Source organism: Heliangelus exortis, chromosome 2 (assembly GCF_036169615.1).
Source record: "Heliangelus exortis chromosome 2, bHelExo1.hap1, whole genome shotgun sequence".
NCBI classification, from domain to species: domain Eukaryota; kingdom Metazoa; phylum Chordata; class Aves; order Apodiformes; family Trochilidae; genus Heliangelus; species Heliangelus exortis.
In genome coordinates, this window is record NC_092423.1 from 19175403 (window position 1) to 19201891 (window position 26489).

A 26489-nucleotide genomic window follows, 5' to 3' on the forward strand; every position below is an offset into this window, starting at 1 on the left:
GAGCATCTTTACAAAAACTAAAGCTATATACACATCTTCAGTACCTTCACTTCCTGTGATTTCAGAAATTCTCCCCTAAAACCATGACAGCTTTCTATGTAGAGCAAAATGAAAAAGTGCCTTTGAATGAAGCACTCCACTAACATGTAGGGAAAAGTGATTAGTTTAGCTGCACAAGAAAGAACATGTTCTATTCCAGTAAATGCTAATAGGGGAATATACTTCCCAATATTTGTTGGTTTTTAATATGGATAGAAGATAAAGTGGAGCTAATACTAAATAGAAGCAACTAAAAACAAGTTATCATAACACAGTTGCCTAAAAAGAGAAAGGAGAAAGTTATGTTCGGAACTGCCAAGCTAGCAACAATATTTCATTACAACTCATTTGAGATAATGAAACGATCTTGGAAGCTAAGGCCAACTTGTTTCCTTCATGAAGAAATCTGAAACATAAGAATCAAGCAATCAAGCTGCTTTCACTGCTGCTACTGAGAAAAGTGGTAGAGTTCACTTTCAGACAGGCTTCTAAAAGATCCTGCAGTAACAGTTCTAGAAGTGCCCAGGAATAATAATTATTGATCTGCAGCTTCATACCAAGGCAGCACTGCCCTCCCTTGCAGTAACTGAGGGTCCTTTTTTGATGGAGGCATTGCAGCTTCTGCAACAGATAACAGGAAATTCCCTACTTTTATGACAGGTGTTCTGTGTCCTCTCCATGATGAGATAGAAGGAAAAAAACCTCAAAGTACCGAAAGAAAACACACAGCTGGCAATGGAACAGAAGAGGGGAGATACAAAGTACTGGTAAACATATTTTCAAAATGGAACAATTATTCTAGTTTCATACCTACTGACAGTGGGCAGAATACCATGATTATTTAGAATAAAAAACGTAGATTGGATTTATAGTCAAAAACTAAAATACTTGACAAGAATCTTCTCACAACTGAGGAAAACAATTCCACATGGTAGTGTCACATACATGATGGATCTAAGAACACAACCACATCATCTGAAGTCTGCTATGTAATTCCATTAAAATTAACCACAAATCCTTGACAGTTCAGCTAGCAAAATATGTTTAGTCAATCTTTTCTGCCAACTTCCATCCCTGGCTGTACATCTATCTACAGTTACGCCAAAATGTATTTAATAACGGACGAGATGAGGGCTAAAGGATCAGAACTGATCCATGCAGATTCCAAAACTGTTCAGCTAGTCCCACCTGCTATAGTGAATAATGTTATTTTATATTTGGTCTCCCATAAGATTACCATAAAACTGAGAAACTGAGTGTTTAGTACTAAGACTCTTACTGGCAAACTGCAGTGTGCCACTTCTGCCTTCTGTCAAGTGTCTTGATTCCTTTCTATTAAGACAGGTATTCTCTGTGGATACAGCCAGAATAACTTCGTTTTCTAGTCCTCTTTTTAATCTGACCCTTTAAAATGCCTTCAAGTCTTTAGCCATCATCTTTCCACCTTCACATTTTGTCCATACCAACTGCAAAAGACAGGCCTTGACCACCACATTTTTACTAGCATAACATTCAAATGAACCTCTCTGCTCCAGACTTGTTCCCACTCAAACCAATACTCTGATTTTTTTCTTTTTGGTGCTTTGTTGCTGATAACAAACTCGGTGCAATGAAAAAAACCAAGTTCCTGATACCCCAGCCCCTTCAAACTCATACAGTGATTCTTACAGTTCTCAGCATTATCCAAGTCATAATTTGAATACACTGTTGGATTAAATGATGTTCCTATATAAATATTTACCTCAAGTTTGAATACTTTCTTTTCATCCTATGCACACATGGCCAGATCTTTCCTTGTTGCTCATATTATCAAAATTCCTATCTACTCTCACTGACTTCACCCATATATACACTCCTGCCAAAAGAAGAGCATGCAAAAATAGCTCTCCAAGACTGAGAGGAAAAAAATCCTACTTGGAAGAAACATTGGAAGGTATATAAAACACACACAAACAAACAAAGCTGATTATAAGATAAAACTTGTCCAAATACTGTTCCAAAACAAACATGTAGGTAACATTATACAGCCCCACAATAATGAGTAATAAGCATTATTAGTGCTTGACAAAAAAACCACACAACATTAAGTAATCACTTTGCTTTATGCACTTCCAAGTTCTATGCTGGAGTCAGGAATACACGATCAGGTTAAAAAGAGGAAGTGCAATGCAGAAAGAAGACATCACAGAAGGTGTTCCATCAGTTTCTGTCCTGCCCTGTTGTCAGCCCCTCTTCAACATCAAACAGCAAAAAGGCTCTGCTTATAAAACAGCAGAAACTCACCAAGTCCAAATTCAGCACTTTGTCAGATACCCTTCAGATGTTTTATTTTTGTTCAGTAAAATGGTGAGCTTGCTTTCCTTCATCTCAAAGCTGGTTCAGACCACTGTAAACCTGGGAGAGTGAGAGGGAAACCCTATATCAAAAGGAAAAAGCTAAACCTATTATACTAAAGCAAAACAAATCTAAAGAAAGCTCAGTGTTTCTCACCACATGTAGACTACAAAATATAAATTTAATGTAAAATTATTTTTTATTATTGAGACTCATCCGCCTAACAAACATTTGTGGCTCTGATAGTGTGAAAAGCAAAGTCCAATAAAACCTGAATGATCACTAACTATAACACAAAGAACTTCACCAAGCAAAGTCGAAGCATTTAAATTCCTTTGCATATGCTGAACTCCAGGTTAATAAAAATTTTCTTGTATACAGCACTGCTCTTGGAGCATACACATATAGCAATAAGAAAAAACACTATTTGGCTAACACCAAGAACAAAAAATTCTAAGTTTTGCCTGACACCAATTAAATATTAACTGAGACACAGTAATTTGATCATCTTCAAAACCAGCCTCATAAGAGGATTTTAACTAAACATTCCCTCCTGAATCTTTCAGTCACTTTTGATTGTTTCCTGAAAATGAACAAAAGCCTTGAAAACATAAACCAAGTTCTAATTTAATAAGATATATTTCATTTCCACTGGCTATGAGTGAATACAGAAGTAGGGGTACAAAGCCAATACGGAATACTACAGGGAAATGGCAATTAGATACATTAAAGATTCAATATTGCTCCCTCTGAAATTGATAGTACTTGTTATCAGTGACACAGGCTGTCAGAACAAAGAATGGGCAAAACAAGGCTACCTTCACATGCATTACTTGTAGTAATTTAAGTAGTCAGGAAGGCAAGTGGGAGAATGCCTGAGGTAGACACCACTATAACACACCTATGAATGGAGCACAGAACAAGAACTAGAAACACTATTCACAAAATTAAAGAAAAGAATCTCAGAACTGGAATAAAACTTATCGTTTTACTGCACAGATACAAAAAGATCATAAAAAGAGAACTGAGGAACTATTGACCTATCAGGCTCCTGCGGACAATCTACAAAGTTTTCACTCAAGTACCGAACAATTGACTCACTGCAGACCTGTATTTCACCCAATCCACAGAATATGCAGACCTTCAATCAGGCTTTTCCACAAAAGGATAGCCTTTGTGATAGATGAACCTCTGAAAAAGATTCTAATATAACTTACCATTATGTATGGTATTCATCAGCTTGGGGAAAGCTTTTGAGTTAGGAGAAAAAGGGCTTCACGTTAAGACTGTTTAACAGACGCACAAAAGAACGTATGTATAGACAGGAATTTCAGTGAACAATAATATTCCTGAATACATCTTTCTTTTATTAGAGCTCTGATCATTTACAGTAGATCAAATTGTACAGTAGTTTTATTTCTAGCCACTATAATTTTTTACTTATATTACTAGTGTCTGTGTTTGTCAGCTTTTAAAGGCTGAGTACAGGTAGAACATTCCAGCAGACACCAATTAGTGGCATTCTAAAGCTGCCATTACGAATTAAAATAATCAAACACTTTCCAGCAACAAACACTCTTACCAATGTAAGACTGATTTTAATTGCATTGTCTTCAACAAATTTAGAAACTCAAATTAGCAAGGCAGCTTCATTCTATCACAAGACATCTTTTTTTGATGATAAACTGAGACTAACTCAAGCAATCAAGTTTCGCAGAACACAATTCTGTCTCCTGGACTTAGGGAGTTCACTTGAAGAACTCAAATGTGTAGAGAGAAAAAAAAATCCAACTAGGATCCAACACCAAAGGAAATGCTCACATCAACTTCCCTTTTCTTCAAGTGCTGAGGTTTTTAGAGAACATTGATCTCTGACCATGAAGTGCCAGCACACACTCGCATCCCCTGCTGGGTAGAGCTTGAAGTCTCCGAATTCAGCCTCTACAGCATCAGAACCTTCCTGCCCAGTTGCAGAGTGATGGCAGTCATGCAGAGGGCCCATCTCTCTTCCATTTAAGACACCAATTCATTCCTCCTTAGGATAATTATTGTGCATGAGAAATAGCAGCCATTTTGATCCCCCTGTGTTTTCAATATTAAGGAAAGACCCTGTCAAATTTCAGGAATCTTTGGATAGTTTTTTGGGGGGGCTTTGAGTGAGGGTGCTACTGTTTTTTTTAAACAAGCACAGCCCTGGATGTCCTGAAGTAACACCTTTTGCTTTTGTTTCTGTAGAACTGCACAAGAAAAAACGGAGCTACACAAATCATCACAGGAATTGTGTTCCCAAGCATCACTCAGAACTTCCAGAACATTTTAGAGAATACTCCAGATATGCCCCAATGAAAAATTTACTACTACAGGAATCAGATTTCATAGACAAATGAGGAAGAGAGGCAGTTAAAGAGCTGACAAAACAATTCATTAGACCTTGTCTACAACATGAGTTTAAAAAAAGTAGTTGTCTGGCAAATCAAGAACATACATAAAAAACAAGCAAGAGAAACAAGTAGTAATAGAATCCCTTTTGACTGCAGCTACTGGAAGTGGAAAAAAAAATCTTTAATGTTCACAGTACACACAATCCTTAAGTGAACAGTGCCAACTCCAGGACACATGAATTCCACTTTAATAGTCTGCTACTGTACTGTGAGTAAAAAGAAAGCATTGAGAAATGTGGAGTTGATTATCAGACACTCAGTCTGATCATATCTGTTTAAAAAGAGCATAGTATGCAGCTAGTACAGTTCCTATTCATCAGCAGAGGAATCAGCCTACTATAAGTCTCAATGGATTTGTCCCCAAGCACCATCTTCCAGTTAAAAACTCAATTACTGTGAGGTAGTCTTCCTCATACCAACACACTGTGTTTGTATTTCTGCTTAAATTTTTGTGTTCTTTTTAAAACTTTGAGGGAAATCTCAGAAGTTATTACAATCAACAACAGCTCCAGACATCGGAGCCTCTTTTTATATAGAAGTTAATCAAGCCAATAGTAATCCTGAAACAACCAGTTTCAGACAGTTTAACTTACAGCTCTTCACACCAAATAAATGGTAGATTTAAATGCAAAGTATATTTCCTTCTGATTTTAAAAACCTGACTGTAGTGCTATCACCTCTGACTGACAACAACAAAAGAATTTTACCATATACATTGGACAGTCTTCAGAGGGACAAAAATGCTACAAACAGTATAAACACATACACATCACTTATTTTTCAGCTATATTTGATTTCTGAAAAACTTGGAAAGTCTGTAAGATCTGAAAAGCACAATTTTCAAGGGGGGGTAAAAAAACATACAGCTCCTTTGGTAGTCAAGCTGTTTCTTTGCCCTCCCCCCCCCACACACACACACACACACTTTTCATGTTTTCATGTCGCCTTTAACAGATTTTACAGAGTTAAGAAGACCAATTGCTACTTCACATTTGACTTACAAGGAATGCTGTACTCTAGGAAATTGGATCCAGATGCTTTAAAATGTTCACACTCAAAAACATGTATACTTTAATACTAAAATCTATATATACAAAATTATGTCAAATTATGTGTTTCTTAAAGACTAAGTTTTAAAGGAGATTCTGGGAACTGAACAGTTTCAGGTAAACAAACACCATGGGTATTTCACATCAGTATCGATGCAACAATAGGATTTCACTTCAGGAATATTTCCTTGATCTTAAGAAAAGTGATACACCTCTAAAGCAAATACCAAGTTCTGCAATAAATACATCTGATAGGACAGAAATCTTAATTGTGTAAGAACTTCTCCTTGTTCCCCTGCTCAATTTAAAATTCTTTGCATTATAAAAACAGGTAGAAAACTAACACAATCCAAGCACAAAACTAAGTTTCAGTACATTTTCCCTTTCTGCTTTTTTTTCAACATAATAATGATGATGCCACATACTTTTACACCATAATATGGGAATCCAGTTTCAAATCCAGAATCTTCAAAATTTCTATTTTAACCTGACAGACATGTACATTCTCATACAGCAATTAACTAGTCAGGTAAAATCTCATTTCCACAGCTGCCAAGATCTTCTCTGATATAAGCAGGCCTAAGCTTGACATGCAAGTTATACCCTAGTTATTAGAACTTACTGTCCCTTCCCTGGGACATTTTTTCACTCCAGAAATCCCTAACATCTGTTTTCACTCAAAGAAAAAAAAAATCTGCAATTTTATGAGAAAGGAAAACTTTATTTTGTTTTGCATCAAGTTGCAAAGCAACACTCCAAGAGTTTCAAGTCTCATGACACGAACATCGGAGCTGATTTGTATCTAATGCCCAAACCACTGCTTCCACAGAAAGTCGGGCAGCCCAGAGAGTTCAAAGGTGGAAAGGTTGAACACTCTTTGTTTTCAGCAGCCCATCGAATTAAGTACTTTAGGTCTGTACTTTTCTTACAATTCCCCCCCCCCCCAAAAAAAGAAGGGAGGGCATTAGCAGTAATATGCAGTTACTGAGGGTAAAAAAAACTTGACAGGAATATTAATTCCTTCTGTCTAACAATTATGATCATGCTTTTAATCATTTTTGTAAACAGTCTCAAAAATATTTCAGTGTATCAAAGAGCTGAAGACTCTCTGAAAAGGACATTTAAAAAAATTCTGATCATCGTATGCCTCTGGTCAGCTTTCCTGTATTCATATTTTAGGAGAATATTAGTATCAGAATTGAATACAGTACTCTGCTACTTACAGTAGCTGCTATCCCTTCTTGAAATGAGTAGCACAGGGATTAAAATAGCCTTTGGTAAAGTATCACAATAAAAGATAATGTTCAGAACATCGTTATTGAGAAGTTTTTGTAACTGTTTTCAAGACACATGTTACAAGGTTCATTGTTCAGTATTTCTGGTTCAAAACTTTCTTTATCAAGTAATTATTATTAATTACATTCTTATAACATGCATTTTTAGAAATTACCATGGACCCTCACAGCATGCAGCATAGATCTCTTAATTTCTCACTAATCTTTGACAAAAACACAGAACATAGCACATTGGTAACTACTTTCTGCAGACCTACACTGCTCGATAACTCCCTGCTAACATTTTTAAATGCATTGTTTGCCCAGTTAGTCTACTCCATGTGCCAAGCTGATACTATATGCTAATTTTTCTTTCAGAAATCAAAAGGATAGTACAGAGCAGAATTACATTCATAAGTAAGAGCCAAAAAAGATTCTCTGAAATTCACTTATTTGACTCTTAGCTCTACAACTTTCCACACCTACAAACCCAACATGTATGCTCAGCTCTACGTTTGAGAAAAGATACTACCTCTACATTTTCAGAACCATTACTGACAATTGTACAACAGTTACTTTCTCTCACCTGATAATGTTTTACCTTTTTTGTTAAGTTAAAGTTTTATTATAGCATCAGTATCAGTCCGCTAAGATATTGATAGTCAGATAAACTCACTCCTTAGCTTTTCTTCAATAATGTGCTTTTTCCAGTCCTTGTAACCTTTTCATGGCTCTTTTCTTCCTCACACACAGCTGATAGCAGAACTGGGCACAATATTTGAAGTCCAGATGCATTCTGCTGAACACAGAGCTACCTTTCTCATTAGTTTGCTGTTAATGCATTCAAACCTTTTTAAACACAGCTCAGCACTGGGAGCTTAGACATAACTAATTATTCACCTTTATAATTTCTTTTCAGCCCTTCCTTCCCAAGAAGGCCATCCTTATCCTACAAGTACATATCCATCTTTATTTTATGTAATCTTTCATGTTAGCTCCACCAACAGAACTCCTAGTTTGTACTGATAATCAAGAGATTTCACCCTGTTCTCATACAGAGATTTTTTTGGAAATTGCAGAATTTATCATTAAATAGAATGCTACTATGCTACTACTTTTATTTTTAAAGTACAAAAAAAAAAAATCAAATAAGTTACTTTCTATAACTCACAATAATAATGATTAGTCATTACATCTTTAAATCTTTTAACATCTTTCTTTCTTGTATCAGACACATCCTAATTACATTACATTAACTTGCCAGTCTCCTACTTACTGAAATTTGACACTGACAGTTTAAAAACATGCAAATATGTGGTACTCATTATCAGGAACTGCCAATTTATTACTTCTGGCTGTAGCTGCTACTAACACCTGCTTTAGTTAAGAACACAGATTGGGGGGATCCATTTCATAATAATTCCCATTTTCATAAGCTTCTACTACCTCATATATCTTCCCAATTGCTTGATGAATGTCTTCATGCTTTCTACACCAACTATCCTCAGTTTTAACATTTCAATCTAGTATCAAGCCAATACCACTTCTATTAAGCTTCAAATAGGATGAAATTCTCCACATAAGAATCCTGCCTTGTGCATTTTCTACACTGTTGTTTGCTTAGTCTTGAAACACCATTAATATCTTTTAGTATCAGTTTATCCTTTCTATTCTACCTTCTCTTGAATACAAACTGTTTTTTTAACACAGCAAGACCTCTTTTTCTGCTTCAGCTTTTAATAGATAAAGGTAATGGCACAAATTGTTTCGAAATAACTGTCTCCTTCTCCTAATAGATTTAGCTAGTAAGTCAGAGATACAGAGGAATTTAAACCTAAGATCATAAAGATTTAGCATAAGCTCTGAGGGACTCAGTATCTCAATGAGAATGATTTTAAGTTAATCATCTACTTAGAAGCTCAGAGTTCTCTTAACATCATCCCTATGACAAAAAGCTTAACAGGAAGATCATCTCCTTTCACAGGAGCAGAACGTTTGGCAGAAGCTTCATCACTGCTTCAATCAGATGACAAAGGAGAATGCAACTGTCCAGTATTACCCATCAGAGGATACTGCAGACTGGTCAAGGTTAGACCATATGTGATTTAGAGAGAAAAATGTAGGAAGACAAATTATGAGGTTGCCTCAGCTGTGGCAAAGAATTACAGAAGATGGCACTGGAATGGTGAGAAAAGAATCAGCTAACCATTTCAAGGCCCAAATTTGGATTTAACCTTCTCCGGTCTTCTTTAGGGAAAAAAAGAATTGCTTTATAAGCTCTTGTAGGGTTTACAGCACTGAAAAGGACATAAAATCAATTATGCAAAAATTAAAATACTAAAGCAAATGATCCCCCAAAGACCTTAGCAACTGAAGTTGATAGTATACAATTTGTTGTACATTTAATGAATCAAGAACAGAGAAAGACAGAGAAGCACTGGGATTCTTCAGCAGCAAGTACCCATGCAGAACTTAAAAGTTATTGCACCGTTGTTTTTATCTACCACAACACAGACATTTCAGTTTACTTCTGACACTTGGTTGCTTTTCATTTTACTGTGGTGCATATTCCACAAACATCAGAAGGTACTGTGTATCACATAAAATGCTTTTTTTTCCCCTACTGCTTTGTGATACGAATTCTCAGGAAGTTCTTCCCTTACTGGAGAGCAGCCCAAACAAAGAAGAGCCAGAGCCTGCACCGAGTGCTTGTCAGAAAAACAGACTGTATGGAAGTTGTATACCATAACTGTATTTTTTTCTTCTTCCCACCACCTTATTAGTTTCTGCACTACTGCTGAAATACAGTGTAAGTACAATAAAAGAAACATTTGGTCTTGGAATCTACTACTAGGAAAGGAAAGCACTGGGACAAGATGCTACTTCTCTCTTTCGCTTCCTGGACTAAGATTTTTTTCTTTAATCGCCAATATTGTGAAAATAAAAAACCAGAAATCATCAGCAGAAGGGATCACTGCTTTGCAGTACTTCGGACCAGAAATGTTGAAATATTATTCCCTAGAAGGACGCAGAGAATGAACTTCATCATCCTGAGAATACAACTAGAGTGACTTTTAAAAAGTTAAGTAGCTCTACAGAATTGTAGGGTTCAGATGAAACCCTCTCCTATTAAAAAATTCTGATCCTGAAACCACTCCAAAGACTAGTCCCATTTTGAGGGAACAAGTACCAGCTTTATACAAATCTCACTGACAAGTGATGTCTTCTTATACAACAGACTTATAACACTTGTGAAATTCCAGCAGAAAGATAAATATGATTTGTAAATAAGATACTAGTGACTAAAGAAGCTTGCTTTTTTTTTTTTTTTTTTTTTTTTATAGGGACAGATGTACCAGAAAGATGTTAATTAATATAAAAATTCTTTATCACCCTACCAGCTAAATATTACTTCTTGAATTTTTTTTCATCCCTTTGAGTACAATGTTACAGTAATATACAAAGTGTTTTCTATCAGATTATAAATACATTTCACACAGAAATTAGGGCTGAACATTCAGGTGCTTGAAATTTTGAAAGCATTACATCAGTTGTGTGGCAACTGTAGCACAGCCTGAATGTCCATATTGTAACAGCTTTTAATTACCTGGCATTGTCCTGTTCACAGTATATCTCTGCTCTTACTTAGCAGGAAAAGAGAAGTTCTGTGGACTGGAAAAAAATTTTGCAGAGGACAAATACTTTCACAAAATAAGATAACTGTACTTACACCAAATAAAAGTTTTACAGAAGACACATAATGTCTCAAAGGTGTGTGATTAATCCACATTAGCTTTTAAAATAAGCTTTCACATTTCATCTAGTTTCAACATAAATTGTGAACAGTATTCTCATACATCTGTGAAGTAATTATTTTCATTATTCTTATGGATCTCAACATGTACTCTTAAGAAAATGGAAAAAAGAATGGTAGATGCAGTAAAGAAGTTTTTTTTTTTCTTACATGCCTCAAAAGCTTTGTATGGTGTATGTATGGTGTGAGCTATTCCTGATTCTGCTTCTTTGAAGTAAAAAAGCAATTCCAAATCAGAGTCAGTAAAAACTTTTTGGCTTGCTTTCCCCTGCATTTTCTCTCACTACATTTATATGCACAAAATCTTATTTGGGGTTTTGGGTCAAATTGTTTAGATTCATTTCTAAGATTTTTGTTACTGAACACTACAGACATTTCAAAGAGAAATATCAGCAACTACCCGAGAAAATGTCTGTTTCTGATAATACTCATATGCCCTTCCTCATTTTAACAAAGTTGTAAATGTACTGCTAAACCCAGCAAATGCTTATGATGAAGTGAGGAAAGCAGGACTACAACCATAGGGAAGAGAGAGAATAAGGGAGAAGAGCAGACTAAACCAATATGCTCAGACTCAAGCAAAGGTTTGTGGATTAATTCGGAGCTCATGCTTGAAAGAAAATACATCTTATCTGCTTTTGTTTCTTTGGGATTTCAAGACTTTGTTGGGGTGATTTTGTTTATGTTTTTCATTCACATTCTTTGGCACCTTCAAAAAATATCACTGGTCTAGAGGACAGGTCTCTGGCTGCCTAGAAAGAATCTAATTGTGCTTAACACAGGTGAATTTATAGGTTCAATACTATGATAATAGTAATAAAACCAACCTAGTTTTTCCATCTACGTATTTCAAAGCTTTCTACAAAGTGAGTGTAACATATTCACTGGTATTCTACGGGTGGGAGAGTGAGATGCAACAAAGAGGACAAAGGAAACAAGGATGAACCTGGCCAGGGAAAGGCCCGCTCTATGAGCTTAAACAACTAAAATATTCTAAGACAAATGTAAGATGGGAAACATGAATCATTCACTCACACTTCCATCTCTTATTCCAACTGCAACAATACATAATCCATCTCAAAGGCTTCATAAAGGAATAAGAAGGTTTGTACTAAAATACTCTGGACACTGAACTAAATCTGTTGGAGAACACCTATCCAACACAGAGAAGAGGTTAAAGGTTTTTTAAATTGCATTTTAATAAAAAATATGGACAGTGTACTATGAACACTTGTCACCTATCACCTCTCCCTAAAAATCCTTCTGATTTATATTCAGGAAAAGTATTTTTTAAATATAGTCACCACTGTTATTGCCATTACCACCTGTAATAAAAATAGTCATTTGACTATATGTAACAAAGACTTTTAAAAACGTGGTTTTCAGATCAAGTTTTTAAGTACCTGCATTCTTCAGAAACAAATATGAAGTTTCTTGAAGCATGTATATTTTAAATACCTCTTGCCTATACACTTAAAATACACATTATAAAAACATAAAACCCTGCCCATAACCAAACATTCAAGTCCTATTTCTCCTTCCCCCAAAAGAGGAAAAATTAATTCACTAGTATAACAAAGACAACAAAATTTAGACTTACAAAAACTGTGGTATCAGTTTAGGTTTGGTGGGTTATTTTTTATCCAAACACAAGGTCTCAAAAGAAACTTCAAAGCAACAAAGACTTTGGTAGATACAGTATTCTGCAAAGTCATTCCCCACACAGATTTACTGGAAAAAGAAAACCTCTCACAGCCTCAAATGCACCTATCATGTAGAACAGAGGAAGAACAAACCAGCCAATTTCAATTGCTAAAAAGCACATAATAATATGAAGATGTCAGCTGGCTGCACAAGGGTCCAGATTCAGAACACCCCATTACGGGTTTAAACTGATATTTCTCTGTACAGACATTTTGATTCTTAATTAAGCTAAGTTGGGAAAAAATGGGACATACTCAGCACAGCTGACCTGCTTGAGTACTGATTTTGTTTTCTTTATGTAACAGAACATACAGACAACATAGTCTGTATAAACTATCACTTACTTTAGCTAAACCTGTCATGTGTATTATCCAAAGACCCTATTTTCGTACAACTTATTTTTCCCCTTACAGCCTCAAAACCTGCATTTATATAGCACATAAGCCAATACACAAGTCAATTTACTACAGCCACCTACAGCACAGTGCCACCCCTACATGCAAAAAAACCTACTCTTCCAATAGTCATAATTCTGATTTTTACTTTATTCCCAATGCAACGTTCAAGATACTTTAAATGACACACCGTTTCTGAAAATCACACTAAGAATTACTGCTATTTTGAAGCTAAAAAGAATCAAACCTAATAAATGCCTACCTGAACCCACTGGAGATGAGCCAACACTAAGACTTTGTAAACTTCCATTCCTGAGCAAAGTAGGAGATTTTTGAAGACCAGAGCTTGTCACACTTCCTGCAGCAGATGCCACAGACGAAGTTGGGGAAGCAGAAGAAACTGAAAGATGGGAAATACTTTCTTGACTTTTATTTCCTTTGGGTCTACCAGGCCCATGTTTACTTTGTTTATTTCCTTTCCGTTTCTTCTCTGTTACAGCATCTTCTTCTATTCCAGAAGTCTGAGCTCGTTTGTATGCTGTAGAAGTAAGGCTTGAATTACTTATGTCTCCAGGTGAGCTGTCAAAGTTTTTAGATTGGGAAACAGCTGATGATGAAGGGAGACCAATTAAGGAAGTGAAACAATTGACACTCCCCTCTTGACTCCCAGTCTCTCCTTTATGTACATCTTTGGTTGAGGAAGCCTGTTGAGAATGTGTGAAACTGTCACTTCGCAGATCTGTGTCTGTAAAACTCAAAAAATCCTGGGGAGACTGAACTGAACTTCCAGAAGAGGACTTTATGCTCCCAGGAGTGCCCAAAAAGCTTCCTAAAAAAAAGAAGCAAAAGTACAATTATTTTTTTCCTGCAGATGATAAAAATTTATAGGAAAGATTAGCAAAATACACAACTTTAAAGTGCAAGGACTTAATGGAAAGTGTTACCAAAACCAAAAGATTCATTTTTAATTTAATTCATTGCTTCTACTGATCTTCACTCTACTGGATCTGATTCTCAAATTCCTATCTAAAATTCAGATTTGAATTTGCAGCACAAACAAGGTGAAAATTAATTAAAGTAGAATAACAACTTTGCTGCTTAGGCAGCTTCAACATCCCTTATGTTTTGAAGCCACACCAAGTACTTGGTGCAAGTCAGAGGTTTTTGGGTTTTCTTTTTTGTTTTGGTTTTTTTTTAAACAGTGGCTGTCAGAAACATACTACCATCACATCTACACTATGTCTGCAATGCTCCTTACCATTCTACCTAAATCAAGGGTCTGACACAGCTCAAGGGAATGGCAACTGCACTTAATTGACCCTGGCTTAGGAGGTGTTACACAGAAAAGGTATTTTTCAGAAGGACACAAGAGGAAAAAAGTGTATAAAATTGGCATTTTAAGACTCCTTTAGCACTGTCAGAGAACCACAAAGATCTTTTCAATAAGAGAATTATATTGCTTCTATAATATTGGAATGCAGTAATTTCATCTGTTAGCACATGCAAGGCAAAAAAAATGAGGCACAGTTAAACACAAACATCTACTTTAACTGAAGTCCAGTATTTTTACATAGGTGAGTGCATGTGGGCACTATTTCATAGAACACAGGCTGATAAGGAGGTCAAGAAAATACTCTTAAGTATGACATTAGGTATAAAAAAGTCCTTTAAAATTACTAGTTTATATTAAGGTTCCATTAAATATTATTAGGTATTCCATTTAAAATATAATTTACATTAATAAAGGAATTTAAAATCATAAAAACACAGGATCTTTTTGTATTTTAAAAAAGTTACATCAACTTCACTCAATCCAGCTTTAAAGAAAAGATCCACATTTTAAAAATTAGTTTGCCCTCTTCAGTGAGCAAGATTTTTCCTTAAATGCAGCATTGCAGAAGGCATTTTTCAAAGTTTTAACAATGTATACAATAAAAAAATCTGTTTTCTTTCAATAAAAAAAGCCTGAAATATTAACAGAGTTCTAGACAAATTTAGAAGTGCTTACTGCATAAAGAGCAACATCTTAAAAAAGAAATGACACTCAGCTACTGCACACTATAGTGCTTTATGGAAAAGTAATTACTTTATAGAAGCATCTGATTTGTTGTGTTTCAAAATTACTTTTTATCACTTAAGAAACAAAAAACTAATTTTTTTATCTTCAACTCTGAAAAAGGTACCATATTAAAATTTGCTTTTTAGAAGTGTCAACAGTTCATTTACTGGGTTTTAGCATATCCAAAACATCAAATTTTTAATCTCATACGGTAAATAAACTATATGCACTTGCCATGTAACCATCCTCTGCCTATACATTTCAATTACAAAAAAAAATAAAAGTAAAGAGGTCTTTCACTTTTAAGACAATGGTATATTTTAAATGTCTGCAACTTGAAAAATTATTTAGGGGCCACTAGATACTATACATTAGGTAGTCTAGTTTTGTTTTACTATGCACTAACTAAAAAACATTACTATTATTCTGTTCAAGAGCCAAGACCAACCCCTAGGCTCAAATTTTTATGTTAAATTTTACCCCAGACTAACTTTTCTGATATAAAGAATCTTCTGGTTTTAGCAGTTAAAAAAAGTACCTTAACAGTCTAAACAGAAGAATCAGTTTTGCCCTTTAGGGATGCACAGCCTTCTTTATAGTGCTACAAAATGAACATTTTTTCCATTTAAAAACACACAAAAATGGCATCATTCTCACTACTGAGGATAAAGGGTGAGCTACTTTTTAAGTTTTAAATATGTAAGATTTCTAATTCATGTCAAGGCAGAAGCAGTGTTACAGCACAACAATTAATACCTTGCTGAAAAGGGCTAGCTGCAGTCACAGTTGTTCCTGGATTTCTTCCAGCACCAGGCTTTCTTCCCCTCTGACCTGAGCTGTGACCTGCAGATTTCTTCCCTTTGCTCTCTGACCCTCTAGCCTCTGAAGAATCTTTTCCACTTGAAACATGTGTAGAAACTTCCTGGAAATTTGCATTTGTAAATCGAGCTGTAGTATCTTCCAACCTCTTCAAGGAGCCTGACATGGAGTTGTTGCTAGTGCTTGTGTATGTCTGTCATTTTGATAAGAGAAAAGAAGTAAGAGAAAATAAACAGGTCACAAAAAATCTTAACAAAAGAACTGTTTATAAGAACCCATTCTTTCAAGTGTTCAAAAGCTAACATAAATGACAACAACAGGATTTACATAAAAGGAATGGTTAAGTTTTTCATCAAACAAGTGCAAAACCATTTTATGGAAAAAACGCACAAAAATAATGTCAGCTTTGGTTGACATTTTTACTTTACACCAAGGTCAATGGATTAATCTCAAATCTATGGCTACACAGTCTTTAAATTCTATTTTAATAGGATATTGTTATTTTACTGTTTAAAATCTAAAATTAAAAAATATACTTTAATTGCTTTTCTGAAAATACAATCCTTATGCTATTTGATTTGTCAAAGCTGGAAGTGCTGGTCCATCAGCAGTGGAGCTGATATGAAGGCTTCAGAACCTAAAAATTAATTTCTTTAAGACTTTGTCTCAGCACTAAACCAAAATCAACTCCACCAAGGCAAACGGTTCCTTCTGTCTTCACTTGCCACCAGCACCCCAGGACTCCCGGGCATCTCAACAACCCCATGCAGCCACTCCTTAAAGTACCATGAAGTAAAGAGAAATCATGAGATCCAGCTGGCAGCAGTGACTGGCTTCCTACTACCAACCACCTGCCTGACAGGAAGGAAGAGGAGTAACACACTCTTGAGCTCCCCATGTACATTTCTTCCTCAACATTCACCCATCCCCAAGAATTTTGGCCCTTCTATACCCAAAAACTCTTCACAGGACTTTCAAAAATTTTATCTTTAAGCCCATTATTCTCCTCTGAAATTTTATCAGAATTCATCATATTGGCAAATAATCATCAGAATGGGTTCAAACAAAAGTTATTTGATGGGCAGGGAAACTGTGTGTACACCACTACGAAACCACACAAAAATAATTGTTTTCATAACACAATATTAAAACTCCAAATAATTTCTTCCATATCAATAGGAAATGAAAGTAAAATTCAAAAAGAAAACCATATTCTGCTGTTGTTTCTACTCTTAATAAGTAAGTAAAATAGTTTTTTGATGGTATAAACCTTCTTCAACAAATGAATATTGATGGAACCTACAAGATGCATCTGTCTAAAACAAGCTTTACTTGTTTTTCAGTTCTTCATAGAAGAGAATTTAAACCAGTGTCTCTGTTGATCTCCACTGAAGACCACACTAACACACACCTCTTCACATTGAGCTTATGGACTTTTTCCCTGACTAGGATGCTTGCTGAATTTAGGCCTACAGCAGAGTACTTCCTCACCTTCAAATACAGCCTTGTACACCAGTATTAAGTTTTCCAAATTTTTACTAAAACAGCTAAGACATTTACACAGAACTCAGTTTTCAATTGCAGATGTCAGAAGACAAATACGCAAAGCTTTGAGGAAGATGAACATTTCAATCTATTTGCATACTGCCCTGTTTGAATTATTATGAACTGCAATAAAAATATTACAGATTTTCTGAATAACAATGAAGAAAAAATAGTTCAAATATGTTTAAGGACAAGGTTAAAAATAATTAACCTCAAATTCATTTTACTATACTGGTAGCTGTTTCTAATGAAGATGGAGACAATTCTAAAGTAAGTTTAGTAGTTAACTTTTTGAACTATTAAAAAGTACACAAGTATGCTCAGTTTTCCTGAACCTGATGTGTCATTTGACCTGAGTTAAGAAGCAGTGGTTCAAATTTGGGTCATTTGAACTAAGAGTTTCCAGACATGCAATAACCTAAAGCAAAAGTCAGGCTTTTTCTAGGATTTCTCCTCTTATCCAATCCCTTCCTTTTGTAATCTTTATCTCCTATCCACTCATTGAATATTAATTCTCTGCAGGTATCAACAAAAGTAGTTTAATGTTATATAATCTCTCCTTGCCATTACTGCAAGATTTACGTATTTATTTATTATTTTAAAGAGAAATAAGAATTGAACTTAGGTCTACAGACTGGCCAGACTTAGGACAGGAGAAGCAGTCATTAATTTGCATATACTGTGCAGAGATCTGGTTTGACTGCAAGCCTGAATACTGCTTCTAGCAGATTTTAGAGAACATGAATACACATTTCAGTTCTCCTTATTCTAAGGAGTTAATTGCAACAAAGTACACCACACACAAACTGCAACACAGACTTTAGATTAATAAGTTAATTGGTTGACACAGTAACCTACTGACCACAAAACAAGCTGCTTTTCTAAAATGGTAAGTTCTAAAGGACAATGGCCTAACAGAAATGTCTCAGAAAAACCTTAATATGCTATGGCAAAGTTATATTTTTTGTTTGCTTTGGGTTTTTTTGAGGTCTTAGGAGTGACAGGAGGAAGTGACAGGAGTAGCAGGGAGCAAAGACCCGAGGACAGAGGCAGAACATCTTTGATTCATTACTGAACAATGCTGAGCTGCAGCCCCGCTGCTCCCGGAGCTTACAGTGCTCTTCCCTCCCAGCACATGCATTTTAAATGGAATGCACTACTCGAGGCTCCTCCTTTCACTGCTCTCACTGCACTCAGTAGTTTTCCTTCATTTCAGTACAGATATCCCCAGAAAAGGAGATTCCCTGTATGCTTTCACTCAACTCCATTTCCTGGTTTGTTTGGGAGGACTTGGCTATTTAATGCATGTTGATCAGGTTCTGGAAAATCCACTAATATTTGCTAGTACAATTATCATGCTAACTCTGTATCAGGGTTCCTTTATACTCTCCATAAACCAGGCTGTAGGCTGTTGGGTTTTTTTTTTTCCAAAAAGCACACTTTAACAACTTGGTGTGCAGAGACCAAGTGTTATTTTTATGCCACCCCATATATCATTTTGTGCACCCTGAAGAGATTTCCCTACTCTTTACATTCTCTTCTATATCCCACTGCAGTAGGATCTGAGCACTTCCCTTGAGAACTAGGCTGGGCTGATAGAGTGAACTGAGGAGGGTTATCATTGCCATCTCTACTATTACAGACAAAATTCAGTCTGCTGTACTTCCTATTTGCAGTATCCTTTATTTAGTTAGTTGCTACAATTACTGTCTTATGTATTTTTGTGTACAATAATGTTTTGGAGTTCTGTTTCTAATAATACTCCTTCCCCCCCCCCCCCAAAAAAAAAAAAAAAACCAAAACCCGTCTTCCTGTCTTTTTCCAGATCTGTTAAAACCATATACATTTTTAAGCTCTCGATGGAAGCCAAAGCTCAAAAGCTTTATTGAGACTAAATGGAGGGCTGATGGTTCTTCCCAACTAAGAAGGCCAGAAGAAAACATCTGAAGAGGCAGAGAAAATTCAAATTCCTAAGTTATTCCAGTCCTTCTTAAAAAATTGTGCCCCAGAAGTGAAAAATTTGCTAGTACGTTAATCAAAGAGTAGTTATTTCAAACCTACCTGATCCAGACTAAGCAATGTAGAACAAACAAAAAAATTGTTTCCAGACCAAAGAGGCAAGCCAAATATACTAACTCACACAATGTAAAGGCACAGGTTATTCTGCAGTCTTTCATGAACCTATCTTAGGAAGCCACTCATTCAGATAAAAACAAGCTTTATGGCATCACCTGCATAAATGGGCCTTACCACTGTATCACAAAGGACTTAACTTCTTTAAAACAAAAAGCCCCAAATTCATTTCAAGTTCCTGTTGTCTCTATAAGAACAACATGGTAGCAGAAGTGATGATGTACTATGATAAAATAATGTATCCACTGCAAAGACAGACTGCTGTGAAAAAGACATCAAGTCCAAACCAATTCTGACAAGTCTATGTAAAAAGTACACCAAAAACTAACATATTAATACAATATTCTGAACCAAATATTTATCTCAGAAGAACACAAAGTTTTATTATTAAACTTTCACATTTTTGAAGAACACAGAACACACTGATACACTATGAATATATAACCTTGAAAAGCAAATGCATGTAGAAGGTACCAAAAGAACCTAGGAAAACAGATTAGAAGATGATAACTGAAGGAACTAGCCACAAAACATCACTTCCAAATATCTATCAGGAACTGTTTAAAAAAATATAATCACACTTCCTAATTTTGTATTTAAAATTAAGTTTTCCTGATGATCTGAAGCATTATACAAATAAGGCAGAAAATAAAGCAGGTAGCTTACATTAAAAAAAAAAAATATCACAGGATTCAAAAAATGTAAAAAGAAAACTAAAATTACACATATTTTATTCAAATTCCACAAGGAATACCTACCTGTTTTAATTTAATTCAGTTATAATTGAACCATTAGAATTATAGAGAATAAATGTTCTTCCATGTTTGCTCTAGCTCTACCTTGCTACTAATCATAGGACTTGCAACTTTATTTTGGTAGTATTATTTTTTAATGATTTTTAAGACTGTAAAGAAGTGAGGATTAGGTATTCAAAATAATTTTTAAATAGTTAAAATGTTCCTATTATGAATCTTACAGACAACTATATTTTACCTGATATAAATATATAGATATATATAACATATATATATATATATATATATGAGTTAGGTATTTGTTGGCACATTAACAGGAAGACCACAGAACATAATGGAGCAGACTGCTAAAAAGGCAATCTGATATTGCAAATATGTGAAGCATGAGCTGTACTTTCATAATCACCAGGTTAAATGCTTACATGTTCAGTGACAGCTCAGTACATACAAGTAGAATTCAAAAGACAGATTTTCTAAAACTTTAAATTATTAAATATAAGCCAATGAAGTAAACATACCAGAGTATCAGTGGCACCTGATTAGGATTGGGATCATAATCACTCACCATTCAAATACAAAAATCTAAACCTTTCTTCATGCTATGAACTCCAAAAAAAATTTAAGATTTCACAATATAAGAAGAAAATACCAAGTATGCTTGATAAATACAAAAGTTATGCCATCATAAAGACCCTGTAGAGATAGTGATTACATCATGAAATTTCAACATAAGTAATTGAAGTTAAAGAGGAGGAAAAACACACTGACTTACCTTCTCTGTAGTTACAGTAAGAGATGGAACCAAGGATGGGGAGGACTCCGACTGCTTCTTATATTTTTGCTTGTGTTTATCTTTCTCTTTGTATTTCTAGAAGTTATAAAAAAGAATACAACCTAAGTACAGCTTAACATAACCCCTTTTATGTAGCACCAAGTGTTATCAAAATTTGAGATAGAAATAATGCCCTGTACTATTTTAACACAAGAAGCATTAATGTTCTGAAATTTTTATAATATAATTTTATAAAAGTCAGTCAAGTGTTTACATTTGCTTTCAAAACACACAATCTGAAACTCTTTAATTACAGCCAGCATTTATGAATACACTGTTGTTAACCTTAACCATCTTCCCAGTAGTCTATTAATCAACAGAAGAAGCTGGATTAAAAACAGAGCACAGGGGTAATAACATACACCATAAGGTAAAATTTCAATCGTTTAAAACCTAATAGAGATTTGTTGAAGGAGTTTTAGATCAGGGAGTCAGGTTTTGTTTTCTATTGGGGTTGGCTTTCTTGGTTTATTTTTTTGTTTTGTGTTTGTTTTTTTAAGTGAGACAGGTTTTGGTCTTGTCTTTTTTAGACCTGGAAAATACACGTTTGAAAGAAAGAAAAAACAGTATGGAGAGGAGGGATTCAAATGCACTGAACATAATAATAATAATTATTATTATTTCAATAATTTCTTAAATATAACAGTCTCAGAAGTGCTACCCATAAAGATAGAAGACAAAAGCATCTACAGCAAGATTGCCATCAAATCTGTTGAGCCAGGAGTCTCTTTCTTCACTTCTAGTTAGCCAGACCACCAACTCACCAGTGTACTGGTATTACCAGAAAACAATAGGAAACATTTAAAAGAACAAGTTTTACAATCCCTTCTGTTAACTACATATTGGTCTTTTATTTCCAGTGCTAATTTTCTCTGAGGGGCAAGAAAACATAATTCTGATCTAAGGAGGACTTCAAATTACTTTCATAGTAGTCTCAACAGAAAAGGATGCACCAGGAAGGACAGAGGGATACAAAAACAGGGGGAAGGGAGGGAGCATAAACAACTAAAAGCCTGGAAACAATATGTTGAAGTTCTGCAAAGTAAAGCATCAGCAACCACATCAAATTCCTTTCCCAGATCCAAAACATCAACACAAAGTTTTCCAGGTCAGTTTACCAAGGTTACAGGTTACTATTCAAAGCTACTGAAGGGGTAGCCCACCCAAAGGCCTTTTGCAAACAAAGATCTCATCCACAGGAGGTTTGCTGTCCTTAACTCTACATTCCCTCCTCCTTTTAGGTTACACCTCCTCTAACAATCTCTCCTTTTTTCTTCTTCGTCTTTTTCTTTTCCTTTTTCTTCCTAAGGAAACTTCACAAGTCCCACTTCTGAATGTGAATTGACTCCAGATGCAAATAACATCAAAGTGGAGAACATTTCCCTGCAGGAAAACCTTTGAAAGGCATGCTCAGGTTTTACATGGATAAGAATAAAAATTTCAGCAATAACCTGCTGAGATGAAGAGATTTAGCTCCCACAAAGTGACTCCTTGCAAATGCACCCTCTTCCTACCATTCTTGCCACAAAGATTCATACAAAGCATAATTAGAGTTCTGAAATATCCACTTTTGGATCCAGAAAAGTAGTAACAGAGGGACATTAATCCCCCACAACATTAACAAATGACATCTTTCAATCATGCCTGTCTGAAAGGAAATATAAATCACTCATCTTCCCTACTGCCAGAAAAAGCGCAAACACTTGACCCTTCATAGACAGCTCACTGCACACTTCACTGTAAGATCTGTTCTGATCCACCAGGATTAAAACAAAAACAAAGAAACCAACACCAAAGGAAGCAAAAAAATCAAAACTCATAACAAAACAAACCAAAAACAACACCAAAACATCAACACCCAGACCAAAACCCCACAATTCCAGAAACTTTAATAATATCGAATGTCCAACCTTTTACAAACAAACTTTTCAAATATGTATAGGCACAACTTCGGATGTCCCAAACACCTCTATTTTAAGGTAGCTGCAGATCTGACAAATGTAATGCTACATTCTGTAAAAACAGGATATAGCAGAAAAAACATTTCAAGGAAGGATGCCTTAAAAAAATACAGGGCCAGCTACAAAACTAACAAAGGAAACTTCGAGCTTGTTTCACTAAGAGGACAGGCTCAACATTAGGAATCTCATTTCTGGCTTCTTTGTCTTATCTAAAAAACGAGATAATGCCTTCCTAATTCCAATAGCTATATACTGCAAGATAGAAAACAAATATGGTAGCAAGATTTCTGGAATTCTGTAGCACTTCTGTACATTGCCCTGCTGGGGGGTGTGGGAGGGGAATGGTGGAAGAGGAAGGAAGCATATTCTTATTGCTTCTATTTCTTCCATAAAGATTCAATCTACAAAATTATTACACAATATGATTTCACAATACAGTTTGGTTCAGTTTTTAGCTCCTTTGCACACTGGATCACTCTAAAGATCAGCACTTCTTATTAATTTTCTTTAACATTACCTTCAGAAGAAATATTTATCAGAATACTGAATGAAAATACCAACTCGTTGAAATATCAGATTAAGAATATATGTATAATTTTATTCTAGCTCCAATATGTTACCAACAGAATAAATGTTATCAAATATATCTTTTCACAGACCTCAATGTCTGGGAAGTCTGAAAAATGCAAGTGAAGGATAACTTTTCCAGTACAGATGGAATGGGTAAGTGCAGGTCTTCTCTAATGGAATTATTTAATTCATAATATTTCCACATGCAAGTATCATTTCACTTGTTGATATTGTTTACACTTATTTGTAATTCATTTTTTGTTTCAGGAATGCACAGCTTTCTCCAAAGAGGTTTCCACAATATTACATTTCATCAAGTACATTCTGAAGTTTGGCATTTAACAGTTCACTGTTAAAAAAGAAGCAGGAGAGAAGCTTCCTGATTTGTCTCTCACCTTCCCCACACTGCTTAGCTTGTCAGACCTTCAGTGTGCCAACTCAAACTGCTAAAACAGCAGCAACACCAACAAAGTGGAGAGTTTTCTGCTGGTTTAGCAAGCTAGGTTAGCTCAGTGAAGGAGTATGAGAGACAGACAGTAACAGGGACAAGAAGATGGAGATGTAGAATGGAGGAGTAAGAGCTCAGCTGCCCAAAGACTGGCATCTCTTTTGGAATAATTAAAACATATGCATGCTATCAGCAAGGACCATAATTCAGCCCTTCAGATGAAAATGCTTGGGCTGACCTGTAAGTACTCAATTAATATCCCTTTCTCTATTACAAAAGTCATAACCCCCTCACTACTGTTGGCTGTCCCAAATTTGTCCCACTATTTTCCTTAGTGATTCCTATAAGCAAAATCAACTTCATGTCTAAATCTCGAATTTTTTGGCTGCTGCTTTTGATTCCACTAAATAATTGCAATGTATCAGAATGTTCTATTAGCACAGAGTGCTCAGATTATTGCTTTTGTTATTCATGGATTTTCTATGCTGTCTTTCCACCACTGACTCTCATAAATACAGAGCTGCCACAGTCCCAACTACTTTAATAGAAAGCTGTGTATAATTCTTGATAATACCCAATAACTCAGCCTCGTATTTGTGACTAGTAGCTATTAGTAATATGGGCCATAACAATTCCAGAATGAAAGATGCCCCTGGTCCACAGATTTTGAATTCAAATCATAACTTTTCCTGTTTTGACAAGAACAGTCCTAGTTCAATCATCTGTCTATCATTTTATATGGTATAAAATACAGCAGAAAATTTAAATCCAGGAGTAGCATTGAGTCACAAAGGATACAGGCATGGGATAGTTTACAGGGAGAGGGAGGTACACTACTGACATTATGCAAATAAAATGTATTTAGCTTACAGAAAAGGGTCAGACTTTTAACAGTCAACGGTAAAAGCAACTAAGAACAGATTATAAGAATGCCAGCCAAAGTTTCTCTTTGCTGTGAGACCAATGCACAGCAACTCTTATTCAGAGCAAGCTAATCTTCCTTTGATATATAACACTAAAATAGGCTTTTTCCATTATTCACAGCTTAGTATTGATGGTTACTGATGGCTACTAAGTGCTAAACACTTGAGTAGCACTTTCTGACTTCAAAAAGTGCAAGACTAACTAAATCAAAGCTTTTATTGTCCATGCTTACCTTTTTATTCCTATAAAAATTGAAAGCATTAAAAGCTTTAAAATATGTATTATGCTACATATCATTAAGTGCTCCACTGCCCTCATAGGGTAACTTAAAGATACCCATCAAATATATGTCAAGAAATAGGTGAATGGCAAGAAAAATAAATAAATTTCATTTTACCAGCTCAATAAGCTTAACACTGGAGACCACCTTTAACTGCATATGGCTTACCAGGACTGGTGAACTGCATATACACACTTCATGAAAAATTATCAATATTACCTTCCAGAAACTGTTACAAAGTCAATATAAAGTACTAGCAATCTTGTATTAACCTAGAATCCAAAGCAAAAGAAAGAGTATGCACCTCTTGCTTCTACATCTTTTACAGTTTTAACTACAGAATTTAAGTGCAGGAAGACATTGCTCAAGAAGAAACAAAAATCAAGCAATAACCTTAATGACCTGTTTTCAATGTTCAGGTGTCATTTAGTTTTCAAATTAAGACAAACAACATTAAATAATTTTCTCATGCATGAAGCATTCATGTTTCTTTGAAGTTCATCTTACTTTTTACTCCAGTTATTCCAAAGTTACTCTCCTCTGTCTTATAATGTGGCAGAATACAAACATTGAGGAATTAAACAATGCTACAACACACTGAACTTGTAGAAAGATAAAAATCATAACCAGACAAAAAATACTTTCTTAAAAATATATGGATTAAATAATAAATCTATATGGAGTAAATAATAAATCGTGAGAGTAACACCTCAAGTACATCATGGCAACTTTTCAATGAAACGAAGTCTTTTAGTCAATCCATGCACACTAAGGAAGACATCCAGACAAACAATGTGATTTTTCTTTATAAAAAAAACAAACCACAGTTCTTGTTTCAGCACAGTAAGAACTTAACTACAATACAGATTACCAAAAATACCATTTTTTCCCAGTATTGCTCCTGAGACACCTATGAAAACCACAGTGAAGGAGTAACTCAATGAAAGAAGCACATAAATATCAGAATTTCTTCAGATAAATGTTTGAAGATTTTACCACCTGTGGAAATTTGGTTTTACAGTTTATAGAAACAACTAACACTGCTACTAATCACTATTTCCTGCACAGCTTTTGCAGGGGTCAGGCTTTGAATTTGTCTTTCACAATGAAAAG

General features: G+C 35.2%; 1 protein-coding gene across 7 annotated transcripts in view; it reads right to left on the reverse strand.

Moving 5' to 3' along the window:
- MLLT10 (MLLT10 histone lysine methyltransferase DOT1L cofactor) overlaps positions 1-26489 on the reverse strand; it is a 116800-nt gene that overhangs the window by 40967 nt on the left and 49344 nt on the right. For all 7 annotated transcript variants that reach the window (XM_071735068.1, XM_071735071.1, XM_071735070.1 and 4 more), the window contains 3 exons: positions 21134-21229; positions 15866-16121; positions 13313-13879 (listed from right to left, as the gene is read on the reverse strand). In XM_071735068.1, coding sequence (XP_071591169.1) covers positions 13313-13879; positions 15866-16121; positions 21134-21229 — 919 coding nt within the window. The remainder of the gene's footprint in view (positions 1-13312; positions 13880-15865; positions 16122-21133; positions 21230-26489) is intronic.